Consider the following 26,414-nt stretch of genomic DNA (forward strand, 5'->3'; position numbering starts at 1 on the left):
TTTTCAATCCTATATGTATTTGGTTTAGAACCACAGACACTGGACTGTCTCTTTGATGGTTCATGGTAGGGATGACAGCCGTGCCAGCTAAATATGCCTGTAAAGCTGTATGTTCTGTATGGCAATGCTTTTGAAATTGGTAATAGAGCTCTCAACAAATGTTCATGAGAAAACAAAACTGTTTGAATCTGTTTTTAGAAGTAATAGGCTGCACATATTATGTGATGTTTGCTTGTCTATTATAAATTGTTACCAATATATGTAAGCAGGAAACTATTACAAAATATAGCCCTGAGCAAAAATTGACACTGTTTGAGAAGACAAGACTCTTTTACAAATGCAGATCATATGTTTTATCCTTAAAATATAGGAAAAAATGGGTCAGAGATGAAAACCACAACAAGGCGCTGTGTATTTCAATGGTAAACATACTGCATCACAAGTTGTTATAGAATATTTCAGTATTTTAGCTAAAATCACTTGTGAGGGGTCTAACTGAATTTAAATAGCAATGTTAAAATTTTTAAAATCACTGACAGTAAATTTGCTTTTTACGTGTTTGGGTTTTTGCTTTCTAATTATCTGGGGACAACTTCATTTGACTGGGCCTTTGGTTTGTGTTTTCGTATTCTGATAATTGTGCTTCATGCTGTTCTTTGACACATTTAAAAATCCTAACACAGAACTTTGAGCACCTGGAAGTGTGGAGCAATTCAGAGCCTGGGCACTCTTCACCTTTACCCTCACGACTGATTTTGCCCTGCATGTTTCCCTCTTGCTAGAGATCAGATCCTGTATGCTGTAATCTTCCACGAAAACAGGATAGTTGAGGGTCCTCAGTTACTGCAAGTTATTTCTCCCTAACAATTTTGTGGTGCATTGCAGAACTGAAACCAAAAGACAGGGAGAGCCTGTAGTTCCCTTTGCGACTGCTGCAGTTGCAGAGTGCTGTGTGCAGGGACTGCACGCTGCTGGGTCCCTCCAGGCTGTGATGAGGGGTGTGTGTTTCACCTGTGACAATCACTTTTTAATGTTCTCTGATTCTTTTCAGTGCCTAGACAAAATATCTTAATGAATTCCTTCAAAAGACAACACTTGCACTGGGACACTGTTAGTAGTAAACAATGATTTGGTTTGTGGTTGGTTTTTTTTGTTGTTTTACTAAATAACAATGAAAATACTTGATATTGTTAAGTATGTCATACTAAGAACAAGACTATGAATAACAATGTATTAGTTGCTTTAATTTTCTTTTTTTTAAAGGCAGTTAAGATTGGTAGAGATTTCATCTGTGGATCTTGTGAAAGGATAGGAGGTTCAAAGTCTCAATAAATTGAACTTTAAATTGTTTGCATTTAATGGCCACTGATTAGCTTAATTAACAGAGGAGATAATGTTTTGTTTTACTTGATTTAAATTCTTAGGCTGTTGCAATTATTTATCTTTTGTCTTCATATTTTCATATTGAAGTAAATTAATGTTAAGAAAAAAAGGGCTCCATCTACTCCCTCTTATGAAAACTTGCACAGCCCAAGCAGTGGAGGGCTTGGTGGGGAGAAAGTGAGAAGTTGCTGCGCTGTTGTTCTTGGCCACGTTGCCAATCAAACAGGGATATTTCTGAAATATTTGCTGGGTAGTTTCAGCTAGGCATAGTATCCTCTGTAATCTTTTTCTAAACAGTGTGCTGCTTCAGACTTCCCTGTCCTTTATCCCAGTGGTAGCTGCAGCTCACTGGTAAATGAGGTGGTTCCTGCAGGGGTCTGTAAACACATCTTAGGGTTCCCATTATGCACATATGTAAGGATCATATTGTGTCAGCCTTAAATCAAAACAAAGAAATATTGTGCATGATGCTGCCTTGTAAAAGCCTGACTCTAACAAAAATCAGAATTTCTCAAAGCTGCAGAAAATGGGGCATTTTTCTACTTTTGTTTTATCTGATCAAAATGCTTGTGACTTTCAAATTGTTGTGGACTCTTGCTCCCCTCCTTTCTTCCTATGTTCCCAGTGACCCATATCCTAGTCTGTCCCTCTAAATTTGCTGCTTAGCCCCTCGAAAATAATGCCAATATAAGGAATATCAGCTAGAGTATATCAATATTCTAATAGAGTGGAAAAGAAGGTGCTGTGTCGTATGACGCAGTGTAGTGTGCAAGAGCATCGATGGCCAAAACCTGCGTGCAGGTTGTAGCTGGAAAGCCCGGCCTTTCGCTGCTGCACCTGAGCTCCTGGGAATGCGATGCCTGAGACAAGTCACAGGAGTTGTTCCCAGTTATGTGGAGCCTGCATCTTTTCCTTAACCTCTTCTGCAAGGCTAACGAGATATTTAAGTAGTCCTTGTGCCTGCTCTCGCTGCAAGGGTTAGGATTACATCTGGCTCTGGTGCAGTTGTGCAGGGGGGAAAAAAGCTGCTCATCCCTTACTGCTATTCTTAAACATTCCTTCAGGAAAAAAACAATGTCAAAGACCGATTCTTGGCTTTGCATGTTTTTCTTTTCTCTCTTTTTGTAACTCCTCCTTCACTGGTGAAACTTCAAAAAGTATTTGAAAGTGATGTGCATTGACATCAATAAACATACAAGAACTTAGTCTATGCATTAATAGAGACTGGAATATTTATACAGAAAAGGTAATCCATGATAACACTCAACAATGCAAGTTTTTCATGAAGAATTTAGGTTTAGCTTCTTTTCTATGAACCAGATGAAAATATTTTTTCAAGTATATATCCTACCTAAGAACACTCTTTTATGTCTTATAGGATGCCCAGAGCTACCGTAGATATAAAACACAATTTCTGGTTATGAGATCTCTGCATCACCAAAATGCAACTTTCACTCCTGAATATGTAGGCCATTTGCTGAATATCCTAAAGAAATATATGGTGAAAATATTAGTTCTCATGTATTCAGATCACCCCCTTCAAAGGTTTTTCTCGGGTTTTTAATATCCTGAAAGTCCCAGGTCTGAGGCAGCCTGCAGTTCAAACTTAATTTTCAGTTCTTAGAATGAAGTCATTTAAATAAACAAATAAAAAGTGGCACGTCATGTGTAGCTTGTGCCAAAGTACGCCATGTGCCAGTTAGAATTAATTTTTATGAATCCTCACACATATGAGCTTATAACAACAGTGCAGGTACATGTGCTTGTCCCTAGCATCTCTGATGACACTTGCAGTCCTTTAAACGTGCACAAGTAACAACCCAGCGCAGTTCTGACCTGTGTTTATTTTTAGTATTTCATGAATCGCCTTCTTTAGCTGTTTTTCTTTTTCACTTAATGAAAGACATATAAATCTTTTTGCTAAATAACACTAGGATATTTGATAGGAAAAATAAAATCCCTCCTCCTTTTCTTTGTGAATAGCCAGATGGATGTGTTTACCCTTTAGAGAAATACAGATTTGATATTTTTGTTATGTTTTCTTTTCTTCCTGGTAATCATGTTGGCACTTTGCTGATCCCTAGTTGTGCATTATTACAATGGAAGGTGACAATTTGATTGTCTTCAGTTGGAGAAACAAGTAATTTTATATTCACCAAGCTGTCAGGTAACAGTACCTCGCAGTACTAAGAGCTCCTGGCAATGTGGTTTGGCACCTATATTTAAGTGCTTTGATGCTTGCGTAACCTCTACTGAATCAAGTATTTTGCCTGCTAGAAATGTTTCTAGGCTTGTAGTCGAAGGTTTTTATTAAAAAGACAATCCATAACTGAGCTGCAGAGCCATTGTTTCATGATACATAGAGGTACTAATTAGGTGGTTTAGTGCAACTGTACAGGTAAACCTGAAATTGATACTTCATTTCACTGAGGTGCACTAATCGATTTGGAAAAAGAATCAAAAATATGGAGATGGAGAGAAGAGAACGGGGAAGGAGGGGAGAGAAATTGGTTCAGAATATTTCTATTCTCAATTAGGTGGTGCACAGAAATGGCACGTGACCTTTGTTTTCACACCTCTGGGACTGAAAATTAACTCTTTAACTCATTACGTGGAAGTTTAAGCACCTCCTGAAAATTAACTGTAGGAGGAAAAAAAATGTAAGAATACTGTATCTTAACTTTGGAGTATCTATCTCATAGAATATTGAAAGAATTTAATGAACCTTTCAGGAACTTATGCCCATCAGGGTTAGTTAGGTGTGTTCAGGAGGATTTCTATTATTAGAACAAGTGCTCAACTGACTTTGTAAGGGGGGAAAAAATATGTATTCTTGTCTTTTGTATAAAATCTCAACTCAAAGTCTAAACATGCTAAAATAAATTCCTCTTAGTATTTTTAGGCGTCCTTTATCAAAACCATTTATACAATCATTCAGCTAAACAAGTCATTCTATTCCATAAAAATATGTGAATGAATGCTTATTTATAGCAACCACTGTTTTTAATTTTATTGTTAACAATTGCTTTTATTTATATTGTATATTTTGTTATTTGCTGCCTAAAAAAACAAATCCTAGTAAGTTGCTGATGGATAAATTCTTGGCACGCTCACTCTTGTTCCCATAGTTATTGGTAAAGATTGCTGGAAGTCAGTACTGCCATTTTTCTTTCTCTTTTTCCAACAGTAGGAAATTGGATATCCAGAGACACATGGTCTAGTCATAGGACTTTAAAGGCAGTCATCACTGAGAAGCTAATACCAACCAATTAAACAGAGGTGGTTACGTGATGTAACATTATCAGGAGAAACAATTCATGAGTCAAAGCATTCCAGGGCATATGAGCTCTAGTCCAAAGAACAGTCTCAAGCTGTTTAAATAAAGTGACAGCAATATTGTGAGCTAAATATAAACTATAGAAAACATTAACTACAGTGACTGAAGATGAGCACATCCCAGGTGCTAAATGACTATTCTTTCCCTGCCCTGGACTGCGTTCAGTGTGAGGGGGTTCACCTTAGGCATTTTCAGGGAAAGCTCCTGGTGGTGAATAAAGAGAATGGAACATCTGACCTACTAGAAAGGTAGGTTGGATTTTTGGCATTTTACAAATCCGAATGAAGACTTTGGATTTCCACTGAAAACTCATGGGGGGCTGTGATTGATTACATTGTTTCATTACAAATGAGAAGAGATACATAAGAAATTGTTCTAAACCTTCGGACCTTTGAGGAAGTCTGAATCTGAAGTCAAACTCTGTGACTTGGATTCATGTCCATTAGCAGAAATGCAATTTGTGTGGACTGGAAAAACAAATGTAAGAATAGCTGTGTATCTTGGAAGCTGTGGGTGTGTTGCTTAGCTTGATGCTTATTTCCCGAGAGATTCAGGTGGTCGGTTAACATTACAGCTGCCATTTCTTGAATCATATCTCCCTCCTGCCCCCCCGCCCCCTTTATTTCCAAAGTGATTCCTGCAAGTACCATAAACTCTCTAATCTTGCAATGCTTTGTTTATGATCTATATGTAACCAATCCTTGTAGTATCCTGCAAAATCAAGCCAAGGAAGAGCCTGAGGGAGCTGAGCTGTTTGGCTTAAGGCCTTGCTGTGAGTCGAGCCAGATCCAAGAACCTGGGAGATTCTCTCCCATTGCTGCTTTGTCAGTTTATAGAGGTTTTGTGCATAGTGATTCCTGTTGGGGTGTGAGGCCCCAGAAGGATAGAACCTGTAACTATTCATTGGTGTTACTAAGGCTTCTTGGAAACTGATATGAAATTTCATAATTTTAGGAAATAACTGTTTATTTAAAATGGCAGACAGATTACGGCATTAGATTTACAATGCATTATGTCACTGAGTTATGCCTACATAACATTGTTTTACAGGAGCAGAGCTGTGAAATATTTTGGCTATATAATATTTGGCAATAGCCAAAAATATTTGGCAAAGCATTTCCATTTTTCTTTAAGTCTATCTGAACACTACTGTTACTGGTATCCTTATAGAGCAAAAATAAAGATCAGTTTTCCTGAATGTGTAACAGTGCTAAACTGGTTTGCAGATAGAAATAAGGAAATTGTTCCAGTTACTTCTGTGCAACTATATCACTGTACCCTGTTCTACATCAGACTTGAACTCGTACAGGTGACCTTGCACTGCAAAATAGGTTGCATAAAGGATCCTCTTGCATTTCAGAAGGGGCTTGAGGATCCATGAAAGACACAGGACCAGCAAGCAATGAGGTGTGCCACGGGTGTGAAAGAGGAGGATACCGTGGGCAGTGCAGGCAAAGGGTGTACGGTGCGTTCAGTTTATCCCAGAGCCGAGTGCTGATTTGTGATTGAGGATCCTGTAAGTTAAGACACGAGTATGCACGTTTGTTGCTCTTCTAGAAGGTGGGGAGGGCTAAAATGCTGTGGCCGAATTTTACTTTTCATGAACACCAGGTTAGCATAAAAGTTTAGAAGGAAATATTTAAAAGGTTATGATTACTTCTAAAAATGGCTTCTCTTAATTTATTTAGTTCTGGAGTCACCAAAGCACTTAGACATGTGCTTAACTTTTTGAAACAGAGTAGTCCAATTTGAAATTAGTGGACTGCTTGCATACTTACAGTTAATCATGCACTTAAGTACGTTAATCTGGCACTTTGGGGAAAAGGAATGGAGACTGTTCATAAAAGCTCTGTAAGTGAATGTATTTCTAATCTAATCTGATTCCAATCTACTGTTGGAGCTGTAGACCTAGGCTACATCTGTACTGCAGTCACTAAAGTGGGATGAATTAGCCCATCCAAGTACCACGCTACTGTAGTTGGAGCGCTATCAGAAACGAGCTTGTTGAAACTTCTTTTGGATATCTCAGCTCTACAAAGCAGTCCTTTATGTGGCTGCAGTGTAGATGTCTTTAGGTTTATGAATGCTTTGTGAGGGTGGAACAGAGCAAAAGCTAGAGTCTCCGGCCAACTACAAGTCTACTTTTTCATATATCTCATTGTTACTGCTTAGTTTGTATGTTTTTGAAATAGTGAATAGAAATCACATTGTTATCTGTGTTAATACTTTGTGGCTTGATTCTGAAATGTCTAGCAGCTAAAATTCCAGGTCTAGCTATAATTTCCACTGTAACGTTTAATCATTTCAGCAGTCAGCAGGGATGGAAGATTTTAGGCTTTGGAAGCCTTTCATGTCAGGCATATCATCTAATTGTTTCAAAAAAGAAGATACACATTGTTTGAAGAATTTGAGAACATAGAAGAGCCTCAGACAAAAAAAAGATATTATTATTTGTATTTGGAAAGGTGTAACACACACTGTCTGTAGGAAAAAAGGAAAACTGATATTTTGAGAATCTGATTGCCAGTCTTCATTAGAGCAAAGAGAATTTCTTCTCTGGAGTAAAACAAAAAATCATGTCAGATATATAGAGAATGGAGCTGTTTGGGTCTGTGTTTGGTTTTATGTAGGTAAAACAACCTTAGCAGCTCAGTTTTAGCTTTACTGCCTTGGTATTGAGGCTGACTGAAATTGGGGTCTTATTCCTAGGCTTTACTGAGGTTTTGATAAATGTTCCCATTTTTTTTTTTTCTGTCTCAAGTTCAAAATGAGATAGAATTTATTCTAGTTTTGGAAAATCCAAACCAAGATTTATTTAATTCTCAAAGTTGAGGAGGTGATAGGACTTCAGATAATTCGGGCCTTTTCCAACCCTTTTTTCATACCCATTAGGTATATTTTCCACCTTTAGTGATTGCTGTGTTCAGCTAATCTGTCAATTTAACCAAAGCAACAATTTCACAATGTAGTTTTCTTTCTGATTGTGTGCTGTGTAATCAATATACTGATATAATGTGAGTGTAATTTCCTCTCTTATTTTATCTCCATTGCACAGTATTATAAATAAACAGCTAAAAAAGAAAAAAGAAAGAAAAGCACCAAACAAATCTGTTGCATCTTCTTTTAAGATTGTACCACTGTAGACACTTGTTCTAGTAAAGTAGAATTGGACCCACTTGATTGCATTTAAATTTTTCATGCTTCAGCAGTTTGTCTGGGAGCACAGTAAAGAAAACCCCCCGAGCGAGGATAGTTTAGAATAATAGAACTTGATTTTGTGTATTATAGCGGCACCATTTGCGCTGCTGTAGTTAGGGTTGTGTCAGCACTTCCATTATAAACCCCTGTTTGCAGGGGTTATAACTAGGGAGATATTTTTTATCAGAAACTTTTTCTAAAATCATTTGAGTGAATTTAATTGATAATAGGAGAAAAAATAAAATAAATTATAACAGAAATTAGTAAGTTCTGGATACCTTTTACAAGCCTTGTTTATGATGAATATTGATCCCTCCCTCCTCTGTCTCTCCAGGGATTTTAGCAAATGCATTTTGAATATTTTAAATGAAAAATTGGGAAGTAGTTATGGCTTAAAATGTGCCTGCTATTCATACTTGCATTTCAACATTAAAACATTTTAACACAACAACCTGTTCTATGGTTTAATGTTATCGTAAACATAAACGACTCAGATGGGCCAGATTCTTCTCCCTTTGAATTTCTTGAGACCTTGGAGTTATTGGCCAAACTCTGCCTTTGGACCTGGTGGAGTTCTGTGTACAGAATTCTCCCATTTAAGTAAAAACAGACAGGTAATGAGTAAAAACCTGCATGAAGTAATTGTCTGGATAACACCCCGTCACAGAGTTTATATTTACTGTTTTACTGCTTATAAAGCCAGGCATAATCAATATTTGGTGCATACCCTGGCACCCTCAGAAGACGTACATGAGGTGTATCGATTGAGTTAATGATTGTGCTGGGAAAAGAAGGTGGAGGGCCTAATCTAGCAAGGTCCTACATCTCTGTCCCTTTTACCCCGATGTTTAAAATCTAGCAACCAAAAACCTGAAAGGTCCCATTAAGTGCTGACCTCTGACCATAAATAATGTGCTCAATCTTGCCATTTTGACAAAGGTTTGGGGGAAAATAGAGTGAAAGACACCCCTAAAAATTATGTTGAGAGGAGAGCAAGTGCCTGGTAGACCTGCCTGAGCTTGTCTGTGCTCCAGGACTACGGGCAACTGAGGAAAGCGTGCTATGGAAATGTGTCTGACCATAATGCAGCGGTGGGGAAAAGGGGTAGGTGGAGCTAGGAAGCATCTGAACCCTGCTCTCCGTCCGTTCTCTTAGGCTAATACACAGAGAAGTTGCTGGGCATGGCTTGAGATTATTAATGAATACGACTGTCAGTATAATTTTATTTTTAAGGTTAACTGGGTCCCCTTTTCACCACGTAATCAACTTAAAGAACAGAACGTGAATAGAGATTTTTATTTCATTGTGTTTAAAACATCATGAATAAGAGGAAAGCGTATTAGTGTATACGGCAAAGAAAAAGTGTTTCCTCTGTAGTGCATTACCAGTAGATAGCTTTACTGAATGGTCACTTGAGGAAATACCAAAAGCCTGTTTATGAAAAAGAGGTGAAGCCTTTCTAGACTAATTATATTCAGCATGTAATTTCTAAACTTCAGTCTGAATTTTGATTTTCAATTAACATTCCCAATTTGAAGATAATTTTCTATTTAATGTAATTGCAGGAAATAATTTATTGGCTGATTAAGACTGAGGGCCCAGCCTTCCTTAAGAAAACAGTCCCTAACAAACCAGCCTTTAAAGCCAACTCGTAGCTTTGGACAGATTCAGCCTATTTTTGCAGCTGCAGAGTTGTGTTTAATTAGGATTGTGCACTATTATTCATTGGTGCAGTTTGTAGTTGAAATTATTCTTAAGAGACATTTTCATTTCTAGTTTTCTGTCATGATTAATTTATGGTGAAGAAACAGCCATAGCTATTTCTTTTCACAGAAGCTCATTCAGTTTGAAACAGGAATGAGATCCGTTGAGGAGGTGAAAGAAAGGAAAATCCTTTATTGTGACTTTCGGTTTTCATGTCTGGTTTTCAAATTGCATAGAGCATTGACTTATATTTTCACGTGAGTGATTACATTAACGTGACTATTTTAAAGAGAAAAGGGAAAGCAAACCTTTTATTTTATCTTGGATCATAGTAATTATGAACCAGAACCTTTTGAAGTACGCAGAATAATGCCGGTTGCTGAACTCCTGGCATGTTCTCTGTAGCATCAACACAAATTCTTTAGCATAGTAAGAATGTAAGACACAGTCTAAATTCCTCAGTTCTGCTTATTGGCAACATTAATATCAGACTCCCACTTACACTCAGGCTCCCCTCAAGAAAATGCAAAGCTTTTTTTCCCCACCAGTATCGAGTTTAAGAGGCAGGATTATCTCTATTTACAGAATAGTTATTCTAAATAGGTATCAGTGTTTTAATATGTTTCAAAGCACTTCAAAGCTTGTAATACTTTCATATAGAACTGTACATAATTAGATTAATTGATCTTATATTAATTTTTTTTTTTCACTGTAGGATACTAAATCTGAACTCCCTCATTAATTGTGAGAAATTTAGCATTAGCTGTTAAATCCTATGTGAAACACAGGCTGCTACATGAAAACTACTGTTTAAATTGGAATTAACTTAATTATTTTTCTTTGCACTTGATATTTCCTTCACTGTAATATTCATGAAAGCATGTGACAGATTTTTAAATTTAACTGTTAGTCTCAGATTTCCAGACCCTTTAATCAGTATTTATTTGTCTGTAGAAACAGTACTAGCAAGTTAATGATTTGCTAATTTGAAAAATGCTCATGTGGTTTCCGATGTTAACTGATTTGTGCATTTTTAAAGAAAAGGTATGAAATCAATTATTGTTAAAAAGCAATTAAGGTGAAGATCTTATTCCTTAGTTTCTTAGCAATTTCAGTGTCACGGATATTCTAAAGTTACTAAAACCTGGGAAAATGGCTTAATGTATTTTAGCTGTCTTCTTGCAGGTTTATTAATGATTGTTTTAACAGTTGCAGTTAATCTTATTAGAAATTTTAAACAGAGTGTTTTCAGATTTTGAGTTGAAGTCAGTTATATTTTCATTTAAGTGCAGAAACTGTGGTGAAAGCTGTGTTTGCATACGAGATGGTAGTAAGAGGCCATTATTAGGAAAAGACATTTAACATATATCAATGCATTTGTTCATTACACTTTTAAGTCATTTAAAGTAATTTGTTGAGCTATATCCTGTACTCAATGCCTAATATGAAATGCAACATAATTATTTTAGATTTTTAGTTTGAACTGTAAAAGGGTACTCAGATATTATCCATCCATTCAATAGACCATTCAGTTTTAGAACACTTTTCACAGGAATGTCTCGAAACACTTTTCAAAAGGTAAAACTGAGTAAAATTTTAAACAGGTTAAGAGCAGATACAGCTTTCAACAAACAGCAAAAGGACGTATATGGCAGAATGTGAAATGGATTTAAAAATTCTTATCTATGTAGAAAACATCTTCTGCTTGCAAGGAGTGAAGTTAGGAAAGCACGATGGACTCTCTCATTTAAACATTTGCTTATAACCTTCAGATTGCTCATGGGAGTAAGAGTTTAAAGACGAACTCTTAGGCAAATTCAACATGAAAATACCAATAAGATCACTATTTTCTTATGGCTGGGGAAAATTATATTGTTTGACAAGTCTAAATGAATAGAATGACATCATATAACTTAACCCTGACCTTGACTTGGCATCAATGAATACTTTTTCTCAGTGTTTTGGATCCAGATGCCCCACACTCGTACTTTTTAGACTACTTTTCTTGACTGCATATGGTTAAGTTTTAACTGTTGTAGGCAACTGTGGTGTGTTTAGAGGACTATTTTGAGCTTGATTTTTTTTTTCCATTTAAAACCAATGTTTTCTTTTTTTCTGTTGTTTTGTAGAAGAATGTCTTCCAAGCAGGCTACCTCTCCATTTGCATGTGCAGCTGATGGAGAGGAAACAATGACCCAGGACTTAGCATCACGAGACAAGGAAGAGGGCAACAGTGATCAGCATGCGACCTCTCATCTGCCTCTACATAATGTAATGCACAACAAACCTCACTCTGAGGAGCTACCAACTCTGGTCACGACCATCCAACAAGATCCTGAGTGGGATGGAGTCATCTCAGCCCAACACAGAATGGTGAGTTTCACAGTTCTCACTGTGGCTTTCTAAATCAGAGTTGTAAAAGGCTGTTCACTTCCATTTTGAAAGTGTTCAGCATAATCCTTCTTGGGTGTAAAGCTTTTTAAACGTTAAAGTGTCGGTGTTAGTAATAGATCAACATCAATATGTGTAATTGTAAATTACAATTGTATAATCTTCTTAAGTATACAGGTCTATATGAATGAGGTCATTTGATGAGTTCACCTTCGGAAAGGAAATGCATCTATTTATCATGTTTTCATTCATACCTTGATTTATGTCATAACCTCTCTAGCTCATATATTCAAACATTAATTTCTGACAGGAGGATGTAGTGCACAACTGTTTGTCATCTGCAATGTGTTGTGCTGAAGGAAGAAACTTTAATGCATTTTTCTACTTGTCTCTCAAAAATAGAACCCACCGAACCTAGAATATTATAGCTTTACACCACAACAAAGAAGCTGGCATTTTAGGTGACACAAACATCCTGCTGTATTTATAGGAAATTACAAGTTTTTGTGGAGGGGAAAGGTGTTTATGAGTAACTATGCCATGCTCTTCTGCTCTAGATCACCAGTTTGTATACAGGTGATGTTAGCAATGATCAGAATTATTATCTGTATTCTCTTCAGTAGCCTAGATAAAATTATTTTGCAGTTGAAATTCTGCCTCTGCATCCCCAAAACGTTGCAATAAATGGGCAGACTGAATTAAGACTGAATGGGCATAGCATCTCAGTCAATTTATTTTCCTTGCATGTGTTCCTCAGGAACAGAATTAAGGTACGTGGAGCAGCCAGGTGCCCTGTAAATTTAGAACATCATAATTCCAGACTCTTCATAAAGTGATTTTCACAGACATTAAATTCACACAGTTAGTTTAAAAAGAATACCCTGCCTTTTCATAAAATTTCTTCTGTATTTTTATTAAATGTCTGAGTGGATTTTTTCAGCAAGTCTTTTTTTTTTTTTTTCAGTACGAATTAGCAGCTTTCAATATGGTTAAAAAACAATTGTAGGTTTTTTTTTGGCAGAACTAAATAACGAACTTATTTCAAGTTTGCCTTGAAATAATAATTCTAATGCGTTAATCAACATAGATACTGGAATTCTTCATGCATAATATGATGCCTGGAATTAGTTAAATAGCAGCACTACAATAATATCTATTTTGCTAATATAATGTTTGGTTTTTTCTTTCTAAAATCCAGTTGATTCAAAAGATCACACCAAACCAGAAAAATGCTACCTAATCTGTAATGCACAATTTAACCCAGTGCAGAACTTTGTCAGGCCTATAATATTCCTAAGTATTTGGGTGACTGTCATGAAGGAGGCAAAATTTCAGCTGTAAAAATGGCTTTACAGAAAAATGGTTATAGGTTAGTAACCTGGCAAAGTAGGTTGTAAGTGATGTATATGGCTTCTGTGCAGAATTCTCAGATGGAACCTCATCCTGGATGGAGAGTCGCCCTTTTGCCCAAGTCATGCAATAAACTCATCAGAATAATTTTAACTTCTGTGTAGTCAGGAGGACAAGCTGGATGCAGACTAGAAAGTACTGATCAAGTTTGTTGGTGGAAAAAAATAGACCTGTGAACTCATCAGCTACTTTCCTATTCATTCAGAGAGGCATATGCACTCTGGGAATTTCAGACACCAATAACATTGATAAAATGACTCTGTCCTGGAGAGAAAGGTACTCCTAGCCTCTAGTAGCCCCTCCAAGCATTTGTTCAAGCTGTTCCTTGGGCCTGAAGTAATGCTTAAGCCAAAATGATAGAACCTCTTTCAGTGTAATCAGTTGTACTCATTTGTATTGCTGTGAAGCGGTTTTACACTTACAGCAACAGTGCAATCTGGTTTCATTCTGAGTGCTGTACTATGATGTCAACACTTGCCATACCTCTGGACAGGCACGAATCAACACCTGGCTTATCATGTTTCAGGACAGGTGCATAAACTTTGCTTGAGTGACAGGACTCTGGTTCTCCTTTCTCCTTTTTCCAGTTAATATTCCATCATATATGTAGATGAATGTCCTGAAAATCATTAGGAGTTTCCACAATTCCCTTGGGTTAAATCTGGCGGTGAATGTATGTCATCCTTATTTAGGTAGTTCTCAGCTAAACCAAACAAATTTTTTTGCCCAGCTCAAAGCTGGGTATAATTTACAAGGCCTGGCTGGAAGTGAAAACCGAAGTTCTAAGGCCTGCTGTTTGGTTGCACTTAAGAGAGATCTAAAATATACAGACCAAGATCCCAGTGTATTTACAGTTTAGGTGAGTTAGATGACTGGTTAGATCACAACAGTGAATAGTGATTTTTTTTTTTTTCCCTCCTTGAGGAACTGTCATTTAGGGAAACTTATTGGGGTTGTTTTCTAATTTTTTTTTTTCTCCCTTACGTCCTTCATGAGCAAACTTTTAAGCCTCAATTAACTGCATAAAGTTTCTCTGAAACACCTCAGTTTCCAAGCAGGCATCAATATTGCTAAGAAATAATTCAGAGGTATCTGCAATTTTCCTGATGAAGGCAATTTCATACTCCTTTAAGGGAGGATAGGAGCTTCTTTCCAGAAAGACAAATTCCAGAAGGTGGATTGGGCAATTTTGAGATAGGTGCTGTGGTAGTGACCGCTTTTCTACTTAATAAAACCAAATTCCCAGAAGGTAAGTGCTTTCTGACCTTTCCCAGACGGATCCTTTCAAAGCAGATTTGAAGAAGCACCTGCTCATACCATTTACACTGAAAGTAAAGACAGTAGTGCTGTCATTAGAATGCATCAATAATGTGTGTTGTCTGGTTATAAGATAGTAAATTCAAAGAATGCTGTGTCGACATATGGGGAGGAAAAATTTTCTCTTTTATGTGGTATCTAATTAAGGGCACAATCCTGCACCCTTTGTGCCCTTAAAACTACTAAGGATTTCACTGGAATTTGAGGCAGCACACAGTATGCATCGTAACATGCTACAAGGGCTGTACAGATCTTAAGTGAAAAAAAGACACTGTAGTAGGGCAATTTGACTGAAAAAAAAATGGAGGTTTTTTCCCCAACATTTGTGGTATGCAGCACTTTCTGTAATGTAAGATACCTTCAAACTACATTGTGTATTATCATAAAAAAAACACACTGGCTAGAAATGTTTTCAAACTTTCACTCCCTTTTGATATCAGGCATTGCTTTCCACTGAGTCCTTTGTGTATTCTGAATGTCTGGAAGCCAAAATATTTTGTTTTAACTCCCACTCTATAGTATTTCCCAGCTGTGTACTTATATGGTGTAATAAAAGGATTTAACAAATGGGAAATAGCAGCTGCATTTGGAAATTCCCTTTGTGCTCCCTTTTCATTTGACAGATTCAGCAATGTGTAGCAACTGTAACGTCAGACCTGTAATGACTTACACTGCAAGTATCGTATCACCAGCCAATTTGATGTTACAGTGGGGAGAAAATAAAACAACCAAAAGATTTCTGTAATTTCATATCGCTGAGCTGAAGAGATTATAGTTATATTTCTAACTGTAACTTAATATAAAAATACCTGGACATATGGGTATTTATTGCTGCATGTAGTTCTACTAGAAAATAGAGTCTGTTTTAGGCTGAGGGTATCTGTTTGCTGCACTAAACTGTAGGGAAGAGGGCAAGGTGGTACTAAGATAATGAGGAAAGTATCCTGCTTTCTCCCATGGACAGGCAAGAAGAAATACAGTCACATTTTTAGATTGCATCCAAAACCTGGCTCTTTTCAGGGAGCAGACTGAGAGAGGATGTGAGGGGGAAGGCAACAATACTTACTTTTGTTAAGTGTAATAGTAACTGAATTGCTGTCTCCGAATAGTTTATTTACTAGTGAATACATAAAGAAATGGAGAATCATAATGTGTGCTTTTTTCACTGGGGAACCAGGAATGATCCTCATCTCCATACAGAGCCCCACACACCTTGTGAGGTAAATCAGGAAGGTTTTGTATTTTTTCTCTGAAGTATCAGGAGAAAGCAGTGCCAACAAGACAAAAAATTAGATGGACAAGTGGCCTTGATCTTCTTTGAGGAGTGAGGTGGTGTGTTCCCAGGCTGTAAAGGCTAGATGTGGGCCTTGTGAACAATACATTTGAGCAGCTTTAACCTAATGAAATCCGGAATCTTTCTCCAAAACACAGAATTCCACCCCCTGGTCCCCAACAGTAAAAAGGAGAGAGTGGCAAATTCTGTTCCCATCCCCAGCTCCAGTATAACAGTCTGGTAACAGACAAGGTTTGTGAAGAACTCGTAGCTACTGTGCTGATCACTATACATAATGGTGTATCACTGCGATGGTCACCACACTCTTCCCACTGGTGTTCCTCCCCTGCCTACCACTACAGGGTAGCTGTAGGCAGTGTGTGCATGCACAGAATGAGGGCATCCACATCTTTTTGCACTGCTGGTACTTGAAATAACACAGTGAGAGACTCTTACAGGGATCCACAGCAGCAAGTCAGATCTAAAGGATGGGTGTTATTTTCCTGTACCTGAGGAAGAACAAACACATATACATATACAAATTAATTACATCCAATATATGCTGTGTTTCCCTATACGTTATGTAACATCACTTAAAGACCCCTTGGGTTTAGAAATGAAACATATCTCATTGGATTTTATCTCAAATGGCAACATTAACGTGTATTTTGTAAATGTCAAGTCTCTGTCTTTTGTTGTCTTCTTGCCAAAAGAGTGAAAGGCATGCTACCTTTCCACCATGTCTGCACGTACATCTCTGCAGTACTGATAGTGGGTTTCTATGTGCAGCAGGAATTACTTAAAATCACCAAGTATCAAGTTTAACTTTCTATAGCTTTAGCAAAACTACTGGCATCACAAAGGCAGAAATAGGCGGTATCCTGAAGGCCTTAACGTTTCAGTGCTTACTGTGTCTACATAAAACAAGCACAATCCTGTCGCTCCCCACTTCCCTTGTTATTAACTTCTGTTGTTGAAAGTTCTTCCCTTTAAGAAAAATGAACTCAGGTTTTTAGGAAAGATCACTGAAAAATGTTTAGACATGCTAAACACTGTGAATTTGTTTTTATATAAATTCATGGCTTCAAATTCTCAAAAGTTACATGTTTTGAAATTTTATTTTTAGTTCATTTACAGGCTGGATACAAACATATAGAATGCATCAAATATAAATGCCCCAAACTCTGGCAGTTCTGTATCTGCTAAATTGCTGTTTATTTATATGTAAAAATATGAATTTTGTGATGATAGAAAGCAGTTCTGCTGTGCTTGTGATATTATTTCTGCATGCCAGGTAGTGCATCAGAATTTTTATCTAACTAAGGAGATAAATACCTTCATATGTAATTGCACGGGTATGAAGTTTTGGCTGAAACTGAAGGGTGTGAAAAAGCAGATGATATGATATTTTATTTTTCCATAAAATAGACTTCTATGAGAAATATATTGCAGAAAAGATGATTAAAATAATTTTTTTTCAAGAGTGTTGTGATTTGAAAAGCATTCAGGTATGCGCTTAGCTTGACTTTATTAGGACTACCAACAACTGTAATGTTCAGAACACGTCTAAAGGTTTGAAACATTAAGGAGTTAGTTTTACTAGCTTCACCATAAAAAGATGTTTACATTTCATATTAAAAATAATAAAACAGTTCCCTAAAAATGTGCAGGATAATGTGCTTAATGGGAGTGGTGAAATACAAAATTGACTTTATTTGAAGAAGAATCAAATAATTGTTCTTTTTGTTATGTCTCTTATATTTGTGTTATTTTCATTTTGACACTGTACAATTTTTTTTCAAAACTCACAGTCTGTTTTAAACCTTTCCCTGTCTTCTAGGGTGAACTGTGTTTAAATAGACTTAATCATCACCTGAATTTTTCACGAAAGAGTTGTAGGTTATGTTCAGCTAAACCTGTAGTTATTTTAGTCCTTCCTCATATTGTAACATGTCCAATTTTTTTATAAAGCAATTTCTAAAAAGTTTTTAATTCACTTCTGTATATTGACATGAATTTTTTCAAAAGTAGAAGCATTAACACACTCTAAATTGTTAATTTATTTTTTTTTTCCTTGGGCAAGAAGGAATCAGGTATGCATGCTGATTAACACACTCCAGTCATTAACATGTGATTATGTGGGCTGCATATTGAGCACCTGCCAAAAGATAAAATCCAGCACTTTACTACATCTGTGCAAGGACTTTTTGCATTTCTTTTGTACTTTGACAGCTCAAGAAAAAACACACTTTGGTATCTTTGTTCAGCATAATAAAACTGTGTACATAAAATGTCTTCGTGGAGGAAGGAAAGATACTACATGTATTTATTTTAATCTTTGAGGCCATGAAAAATCCAGGGACTGAGACACAGCACCAAGTGTAATATGAATCTCCTAATGTACTGTATCACTGATTTTCACATACAGTTTACAACATTCCTGCATGTTTATAAGGATTATCTGTTCTGGGATTCAGCCAATGTTATTGTAATTCACAACAGTTTTATGTGATACCTTTATGTCTCATAAATGTCTTATTTTTATTTCAGTCTTCCAAATGTTTCATCAGTGTTTACCTTAAAGAAATACAAGTACTCTATGCAGCAGGCTGGCTTCCTGCATGTGTTCATCTGCAAATGCTAAAAGGGAAACATAAAGCATGTAATATATGTCATGTAACTATATACAGTGAAGGATTTCCATGTGCATTTGATATTGCTGAAAACGTAAATACAAATTTTATTTTGATATTTACAATAGATCTAGTTATAAGTCAGACAACTAAGACGACCTAATAGGGGGAAGCTGGATATATACAAAGTTATCTGAAATATCCAAGCCACACAATCCTTGTTTTATTTGGCAGATTCTGACAAGCATACCTCACAAAATATGTGTCTTTATTTACCCAAAAGGTAAACAGTGCTAATCAGCTGGGACTGATCACAGTGCATCTTCAGTTTCAGTTTAGATGAAAATATAGGTCTAAATACTCATACTGGAAATGGTTGTGCATCACTTTTTCCTTAATAAGCATTTAACCAAAGTCTAGGGCATAAAGTCTCAATGTGGTGATTTACTACCAAACCTAAACACCATAAGTTAGGACATATGGTATTTGGATGGTTAAGGAAATCCTTAGCATCTGACTCTTGCAAAAGCACACATGAGTGTATGCATGTCATTTGTGGGTGAGTTGATTGCCATACAGAAATGGTTGTGCATTGTATTTAATAATTTTGAGGTGATTTTCTGTTCTGGAATGGAGCAAAATGGCTGTCAACATTTTTCACAGATTTGCTCGTCTGTAAGGCGAAGGGTTTAAATCACGTAGCTGAAAAATTGTAAACTTCTGAAATCTCTCTACCCAAAAGCTGGTGTACCTGGCTTCATTTAGTTTGCTCCAACAACTGAGTATGAAGGGACTGCTGCAATTAAGTTGTCATATTTTACATCAATCAAAAAGTCCCTGCCTATTACTTCCAAACAGGTATCTATTCCTGCAGTGGCCTTTTCGTGTCATGTATGCCTGACTGTTACGTCATCTCATTTTTAAACCTCTGATCTAAACTAAAGTTATCTTCCTCTTTTTTTTCTTGTTTTAACATATTGTTTCTTGCCTTAGAGCTTATGCTTACTCTTGTATTGTTTCTAGACGTTTTTAGATGCGTGTGAAAATGGAATACAAGGCTTTTACAGATTGTAGTCAGTCTATACTTTGGCAGTGAAATCAGTGTAAGTTTTACCAGAGCAAACGCTGAGTTAAAGACTTGAGGTTTTATTCCATTACTTGCCATTTGCCCTCCCACTAGCATAATTTGCTGAGACTTTACAAATTATGTCCTCTCAATAGCTCATAGCAGTCATTCTTAAGCCTTGGATTTAAATAAATCTTTCTTAATAAAACTTTTGTGTTTTTTTAATCGGATGAGAATTGGAAATGATCATTTAGATTTTTAATTTCTCTTAATTCTATTTAATTAAATTCCTCAAAATGGGAAACCTTATTTAATGTAGTGATTGGAAATGATTTTGTAAACATTTGCTTTCATTATATGTTAACTCCAGACTAGTTCCAAGTGCCAGCATGCCTCTAGTACTTGGAATCAAAATCACTCTGGATATCCAACTTTCCTGGGGTGTTTACATGTGTCCCATTCAATGCAGAGACAGATAAATATCCTTTTATAACAGAAAAGCCTCATCCACATGGAAATAAGCAATTCAGCTAACACATTTTATGTTAGTAATATTTGCTTTCTACTTCTTGGCCATTCATCCTGTGGTTTAGTTGAACTTACAGGAACAGTTTTCTTGCTGGCTATTGAATAGGGTTGCAGTTGTCAACTTTCAATCAGAGTTGATGGTAGTTATTTTTTGATTGCTAACTAACACAGTCACCCTGATTTTTACAGCCCAGAGTTTCAGTTCCCAAGTTTTCCTCTTTTCTCATCTTCAGGGACCGTCTCTCTTTGAGACAGAATCTCTCCTCCCTGCATGAAACTTAGATACCACCATAACGGGATATCTCTTTGTCTCATGTCCCTTTATTAAAATCTTCAGCCTCATGCGCTTCCCCCTTCTAAGGCTCCTGACCACAGAATTCAGTTCACCAGGCTGTTGGTCTGTCCTTAACCCTTAGGAGGATCCCAAAGAGAGATCTGTCTGAAGCCAGATCTCCACTCATGATTGTGGAGTCCCCAAACTGATACGTTACTTCCCAGCCACCTTATTCTGTACTTTGGCCATTAGGAGAAGGAGCAGGAATATTGAATCTTGGTTTTAGCCTACGATCTTTCATCGATAGAGCTGCCATTTTATGTGTGTTTGTTCTATTTTTGAAGTGAAAGGTCTTCATAGAAGGTGACACAAGTCGGCTTATGATTCGGGTTGCAGCTATTGCTATAAACGTTATCTTCCCAATCTGAAAAATACTGGGTCAGCTTTCAATACCCTTATTTACATCACTTACAGCAGTACTCCCCCATCTGTCCTGCTAAAACCAGTGGGACCACTGATGGGAAAGTGAACTATTTAAACTGTTAGACTCTAAATACACAAGAAAAAATGTATTTTTACACTAACAGGAAAATTACGATTATTTGTTCAATCCCTTTTCAACAGAGACATCTATGAAAGTATAAGCATTTCCCTTCCTTTGCACAGAAACTAAGCAGCTCTCTTTTTGAAGAACTTTGCCAATGTAACTTGTGAAATGTAGTGAACGTAGATGGTAAAAAATTATTTTCTCAGAGTAAGAGGCATGCTGAAATATCTCTACGTATTAATGTAACAGTTTTACAGGAATTATTATGGAGTGTGAAGAATATCCCATATATGTAGTCACAAAGAGTCCCTGTCTTTCTTTATACCAAGCCGTTGTTTGTAATTACTCAGAATTGTTTCTGTTGTTAGCAAAACTAGACTTCAGCCATTCACAGAAGCTCTAAAAGGAATGGCCAACAGGCCACTTATTGTTTACACCAGGCAGCCTGAAAAGCTGATGAGACCAAAGGACACTGTTGCTGGACCACATATATTCACAGCAAACTTGGGATTGGTTAGAGAAGTACACTGCCCCTCTAACACGAAAAAAGGCCAAGGGAAGACCTAGGAAAGCTCTTACCATATTGCACTGGAAATCTTAATGTTTTCTCACTGGCATATGATAAGGGGGATAAGTAGATGTTTTAGGGGTAAGTAAAAGTATGATTTCATGCATGGGCTACCTATCCCTGAGTAAACCCCGCATAGTATTTTAGTATTCATGCCTTGCTAATTTCTGGGTTTCTGTCTTTTGTGCATTTATTTACTTTTCTTTGTTTTCTCCACTTTGAAACCTAATCCTTATATTTTAATGACTCTTTGTAGGTGTTTAATCTGTTATAATAGGGACATTTTGTCTAAACACTAAGCACAATGGGTTGAGTGATCTGTAATAAATATTTGTCTGTGCTAATGGGCTGGTGAGGAAATGTATACAGGAAAAATGACCTTTATTTACCATGGTGTTAAAACCCAACATTTCAAAAATAGTTTTGTCCCTGCTGAATAGTAAGCAGCTGGAATAGTGGTCCAGACTGAGTTTCTGTCTTCAGCTGCTGAGTAGTAAGATTTTCTGGTTCAGTCATCTCTGCAAATACATACTTCTTCAACATAAAACACTTTTACATCTGACCGAGTAAGGCAAAGAAGAAAGCTTAAGATGTAAGATCATCATAAGTGTTATTCCTTAAGCAGTCAGATTCATGCCTAAATCTCTGTAAGAAGCTGTCTTCAGATTTTATTGTTTGCCAGTTATTAAGGGCTAGTCTGGAAACACCACATTGTGGTGGGCAAAAGTCCCTGGGCAGTAAGACCCTCGCCTATTCTGGTATGGGCATAAGCAGTTGTCCTACAGTTATCCAGTATTAGTGTGTGGGTGGGAAGGTAGTTTCATAAGTCTAGCAACGGTACGATGGGATCCTGAGCAATCTGCACCAGATGTCATTTTGGATCAGACTGAGAAGAAACCCACTTTGCTATGTTATCTTTAGTAAGCAATGCTTTTACCTAACACTTTCTGTTAGGACTGAAATAAAAATTTTACACACATCGCTTTTTCTTAAATTTCTTCTTTTCTAAGCACTCTGTTCTTATTAGAGGCAAAATGTGCTTCGGATTGACATAATCTTTTGATATTGACACTTTATTAATGTGTCAATATTGTTCTATTTCTTGACTGGAAATTGAATTAATCTGAATGTAGTCAAGATTAAAAATGTGTAGGGTTCACTGTGATTGAATTTCGTCAATGTTGGATGAAGAAGCATGCTCTGTGTTAAGTCTTTTTTCCATGGACTAGAGTTTGCTATTTATCTTATCATAAGATATTCCCTCCCCCCGCCCCCAGTGGAAATCACTGAAATCAGTAAGAATAGCATACCTTGAAAAATGCACCTTTCAAAGGGACTGTCATGTGTTGAAGGTATTATTTCAAGTTTAGACATAAAATGCCATTTTACAGAATTTCATGATTTTTTAACCTAGAATTCATGGATGTATCAGTTACTAGTGAATTATGTAGCTACTGGATGGATCTGGACACCAGGCTGTGTCCAAATACATTATGCGGACGTTCATATCAGTCATATTCTGTTGCCTATTTTCTTGTTATCAGTTTTGCTGAGAAAAGTTGGCTTACATGGAGAATTTTCATCAGTGCCGACAGATTACTCAGCTGGATTTTGCAAAGGAAAAATATTTGAATTGGTCCTGGCTAGGCACTTGTCTTTGCGTTTTCTTCCATGCTCTTGGAAAAAGCATGAAAAATAACCTTTAACAGCATCCTTTCCTTCTTCTCTTCAGGTCAAATGAACTGGGGCTTCCTTATTCTTTAAAAGGTGGCTGCGTAAAGCTTCTCTAGGATATGATCTCTTTTATTATTGAATCCTCCCATATTCAAAAGGACCAGCTTCTCCTTTCCTAACAATGAATTTATTTTCTTGTTCTGTCATAAGAAGCATGGGGGTCCTTTCCATTCCGGACTTCAGATTTTCTAGTGAGAGTACCTTATGCATTAAAGCAAGAGGGCCAACAAACTTGTGGGGATGATATGCCTCTTCTCTCAGACAACGCACGTGATCCCCCAGGCTCTTTTCAGAGGAAATCTGAGGCATGAGGCCATATTTCCAGTTACATTAGGAGGGTAGCTGCATGCTGCTTATGAATGTCAGTGCAGATTAATTTTTGATAGTCAGGACTGCATCAGATGTGTGTGATAGTTGCACTTGTGGTCGTGCAGTGGGTGAGGTGCTAGGACATAAATGTGATCTGTTGGTTTGCAAAAGATTGTAAGGTCCACCAAGCAAATTAAAATCCTTCATAAGTATGCTGCAACCTTTTTTCGATTTGCAACGAACTGAACACTGCAGTAATAACTTCCCTTCGAATACATTTGAGTCACCTTTCTAGAGAAAAATAGAACAGAAATGCTTCCCTTGCCCCACTGCTTTTTTATCTGTCTGGTTTGCTGTGAATGCGAGGTCAATATAACCTGTTCATATGGCTGGAATAAAAAAGAAAGCTGCCAACAGTAGATACATAGGAGTAAAAATGTATATTCTGACTGTGTAGCTATAAAATTTCTTCTGAAGCCTTTTTAAAGTTTCATTTTGGCTGCATTTTATTTGTAGATTATTCACAAATTTATCTAGAATCATAGAATGGGAATTGGGTTTGTTTCTTGCAGATAAATGTACATGGCAGCTGATTTAGATTTTTCTAGCTGAGTTCTGCTATTATTAGGTAAGGTATTTACACTGGACTGGTCTACTGTTGCTCCGTTTGCCCATTTAATCCTTTGAATGCCTTTCAGTTTGTGCAGTTCTTCTGAATCCTCAGCCACTCTTTTTAACCATTTCTGATTCCAGAAAAAGATGGGCCTCAGAAAGTCATCCTTGCTGGGTTTCTTAGAGTGCCAATTCAGATAATACACTGCAGGTACATTAGGCATTTAGTAACCCCAATGCTATAGCTGTAGGGCCAGACAGAACCAAAAATATTAGAGATACCTTTTATTCTTTTCTTTTTATTCTACATTTTAATTCCCCATAAAACTGACAATATAAGACACAATTAGTTGGACAGACGCTCATTCTCGCAAAGGCTGTCGTTCTGCCTTTATCCATAAACATGCGTCATTTGCATGGAGTTTAAACTTGTCTTATCTTCCCTGTGGAAGTTGCAGTGTTTTAGGCAAGGAAAAGAAGTGTGGATGTGCAGCAAAGGAACGTTGTGCTGGACCACATGTGTGTCCAGATGAGGGTGGAGACAGGGTATCAGGAGGAAGGCCATTCAGTCATTTCTACTTGCTTCACAGATTATCTTATCTTCTCATTTCCAGCCTAAACAATAGATTTAGTGTGCCTTTCTGAGAGCGTGAAAAACCCTGTATTGAGCCTGAGGGATATGCTTCATCTACTGTAAGAAGATGTTGCTTTCTTGAGAACAAACTCCTTTAAAATTACTATGTTGCTCTTATACTGTAGTCTTCAAAGGTAAAAATGCCATTGTTATATAGTATTAATTCTTCATTGAAGCAAAGTATTATAGAAATATAAGTTTTAAATTTGAGAAATATCAGAAGATGCTTTTTTCATCTCCATTGTAACTTAGACCAAATTTTAAGAAAAATGCAAAGTAGTTTTCAGAAACAATGGAAGATAAGAGAGTGATCCTTTCCTAAAGGTAACTAAATAAGTTCAGTTCTGTACCTGTTCTGTGTAAGATATTGTTGTCCTTTGTGATGTTTGATTCTTTAATGAGTACAAATGGATGGAATGAAAATTTTTTTAATGTTTGATAAATGAAAAAATGAAGGCAAAGGTTTTTTTTTTCCCCCATGCCACCTCTCTTTCTGTCTCCTCTTACAAAAACGCCCGTAACTCCTACTGTGTTGACAGGGGTGCTGCTAGGGCTGGGATGTGATAGCGTCTTCTTCGTTTCCTATCTTAGTGAATAAATATGTTTTCAACATCACTAGCAAATGCTGCCTCTTCCTCCAGTGGCAATGATGGGGTTGTGCTGATCGTATACTGCTGTGCTGGGTGACAATTTGTCACCACCACCTTCTATGCAAGTCCACAGCCCTCCGTTACCACAGTTACTCATTGTTGGTGTTACTCCTTCTGTTACATTGCACAGCTACTTCTTAATCCATTCAAGGCTGAAACAAACATTTATGACTGATGTTGCCGATGGTTGATGATTTCTAGTGCATCTTTCTTCAGACCTTGGTTCACCCGGGACACAATTTTCTTTAGTGCTCTGTAGCTGTGTGTTTTCAGCTCATAGAGTAGTTGAACTATTATGGTTTGTGGGGAACGCTATGCATTGAGAGCATGATTTTTGATAGAACTATAAATTAATCTCTGAATTCTTAAATATATTGCTGCTATTACTATTACTCTTTAATTTTAAAGAAAATCTGTTTTATGGCATCAAATATACACACTGCCATTTCTAGGCATACCATAAGCAAAAACCCTCTATTTTTTAGCCATGATGTTTAGCATTCCTAGCCTGGCACTATTAGAAATTAAAATAGAATAATAATTTTGGAAAGGGAAGTGTGCAAGAAATTCCCATTGTTGAGTTTTTGAGGGCAAACTGAAGAATTTGTGTTCTCTTTGCCTGAAAGACTGAAAGCAGAGATGCAGCAAATGTTGCATCTATGGTGGGGAGAATGAGAAGTCTGAGCCAGAGAAATCCACAGAGGGCTTGACTGTTGGGTGATATCACAGAACTGAGGAGAACAGGCATGGCTTGTTGTTTTTTGATGCCTTTGGTTTTTATTTTTTTAGCTTACTGCTCAAATATTATGTGTTATTTATTGACAAGGGAGAAGAACCCTTTTTACT

At 36.9% G+C, this 26,414-nt stretch overlaps 1 protein-coding gene across 13 annotated transcripts in view; it reads left to right on the forward strand.

Annotated features, from left to right (window-relative positions):
- SOX6 (SRY-box transcription factor 6) overlaps positions 1–26,414 on the forward strand; it is a 375,778-nt gene that overhangs the window by 129,787 nt on the left and 219,577 nt on the right. For 12 of the 13 annotated variants that reach the window (XM_055814310.1, XM_055814313.1, XM_055814314.1 and 9 more), the window contains one exon: positions 11,752–11,995. In XM_055814310.1, coding sequence (XP_055670285.1) covers positions 11,756–11,995 — 240 coding nt within the window. In that variant the 5' untranslated portion in view covers positions 11,752–11,755. Of the gene's footprint in view, positions 1–6,080; positions 6,237–11,751; positions 11,996–26,414 lie in introns of those variants that run through there. The other variant, XM_055814312.1, reaches the window with a different exon arrangement.

Source organism: Falco peregrinus, chromosome 9, assembly GCF_023634155.1.
Source record: "Falco peregrinus isolate bFalPer1 chromosome 9, bFalPer1.pri, whole genome shotgun sequence".
Lineage (NCBI taxonomy): Eukaryota > Metazoa > Chordata > Aves > Falconiformes > Falconidae > Falco > Falco peregrinus.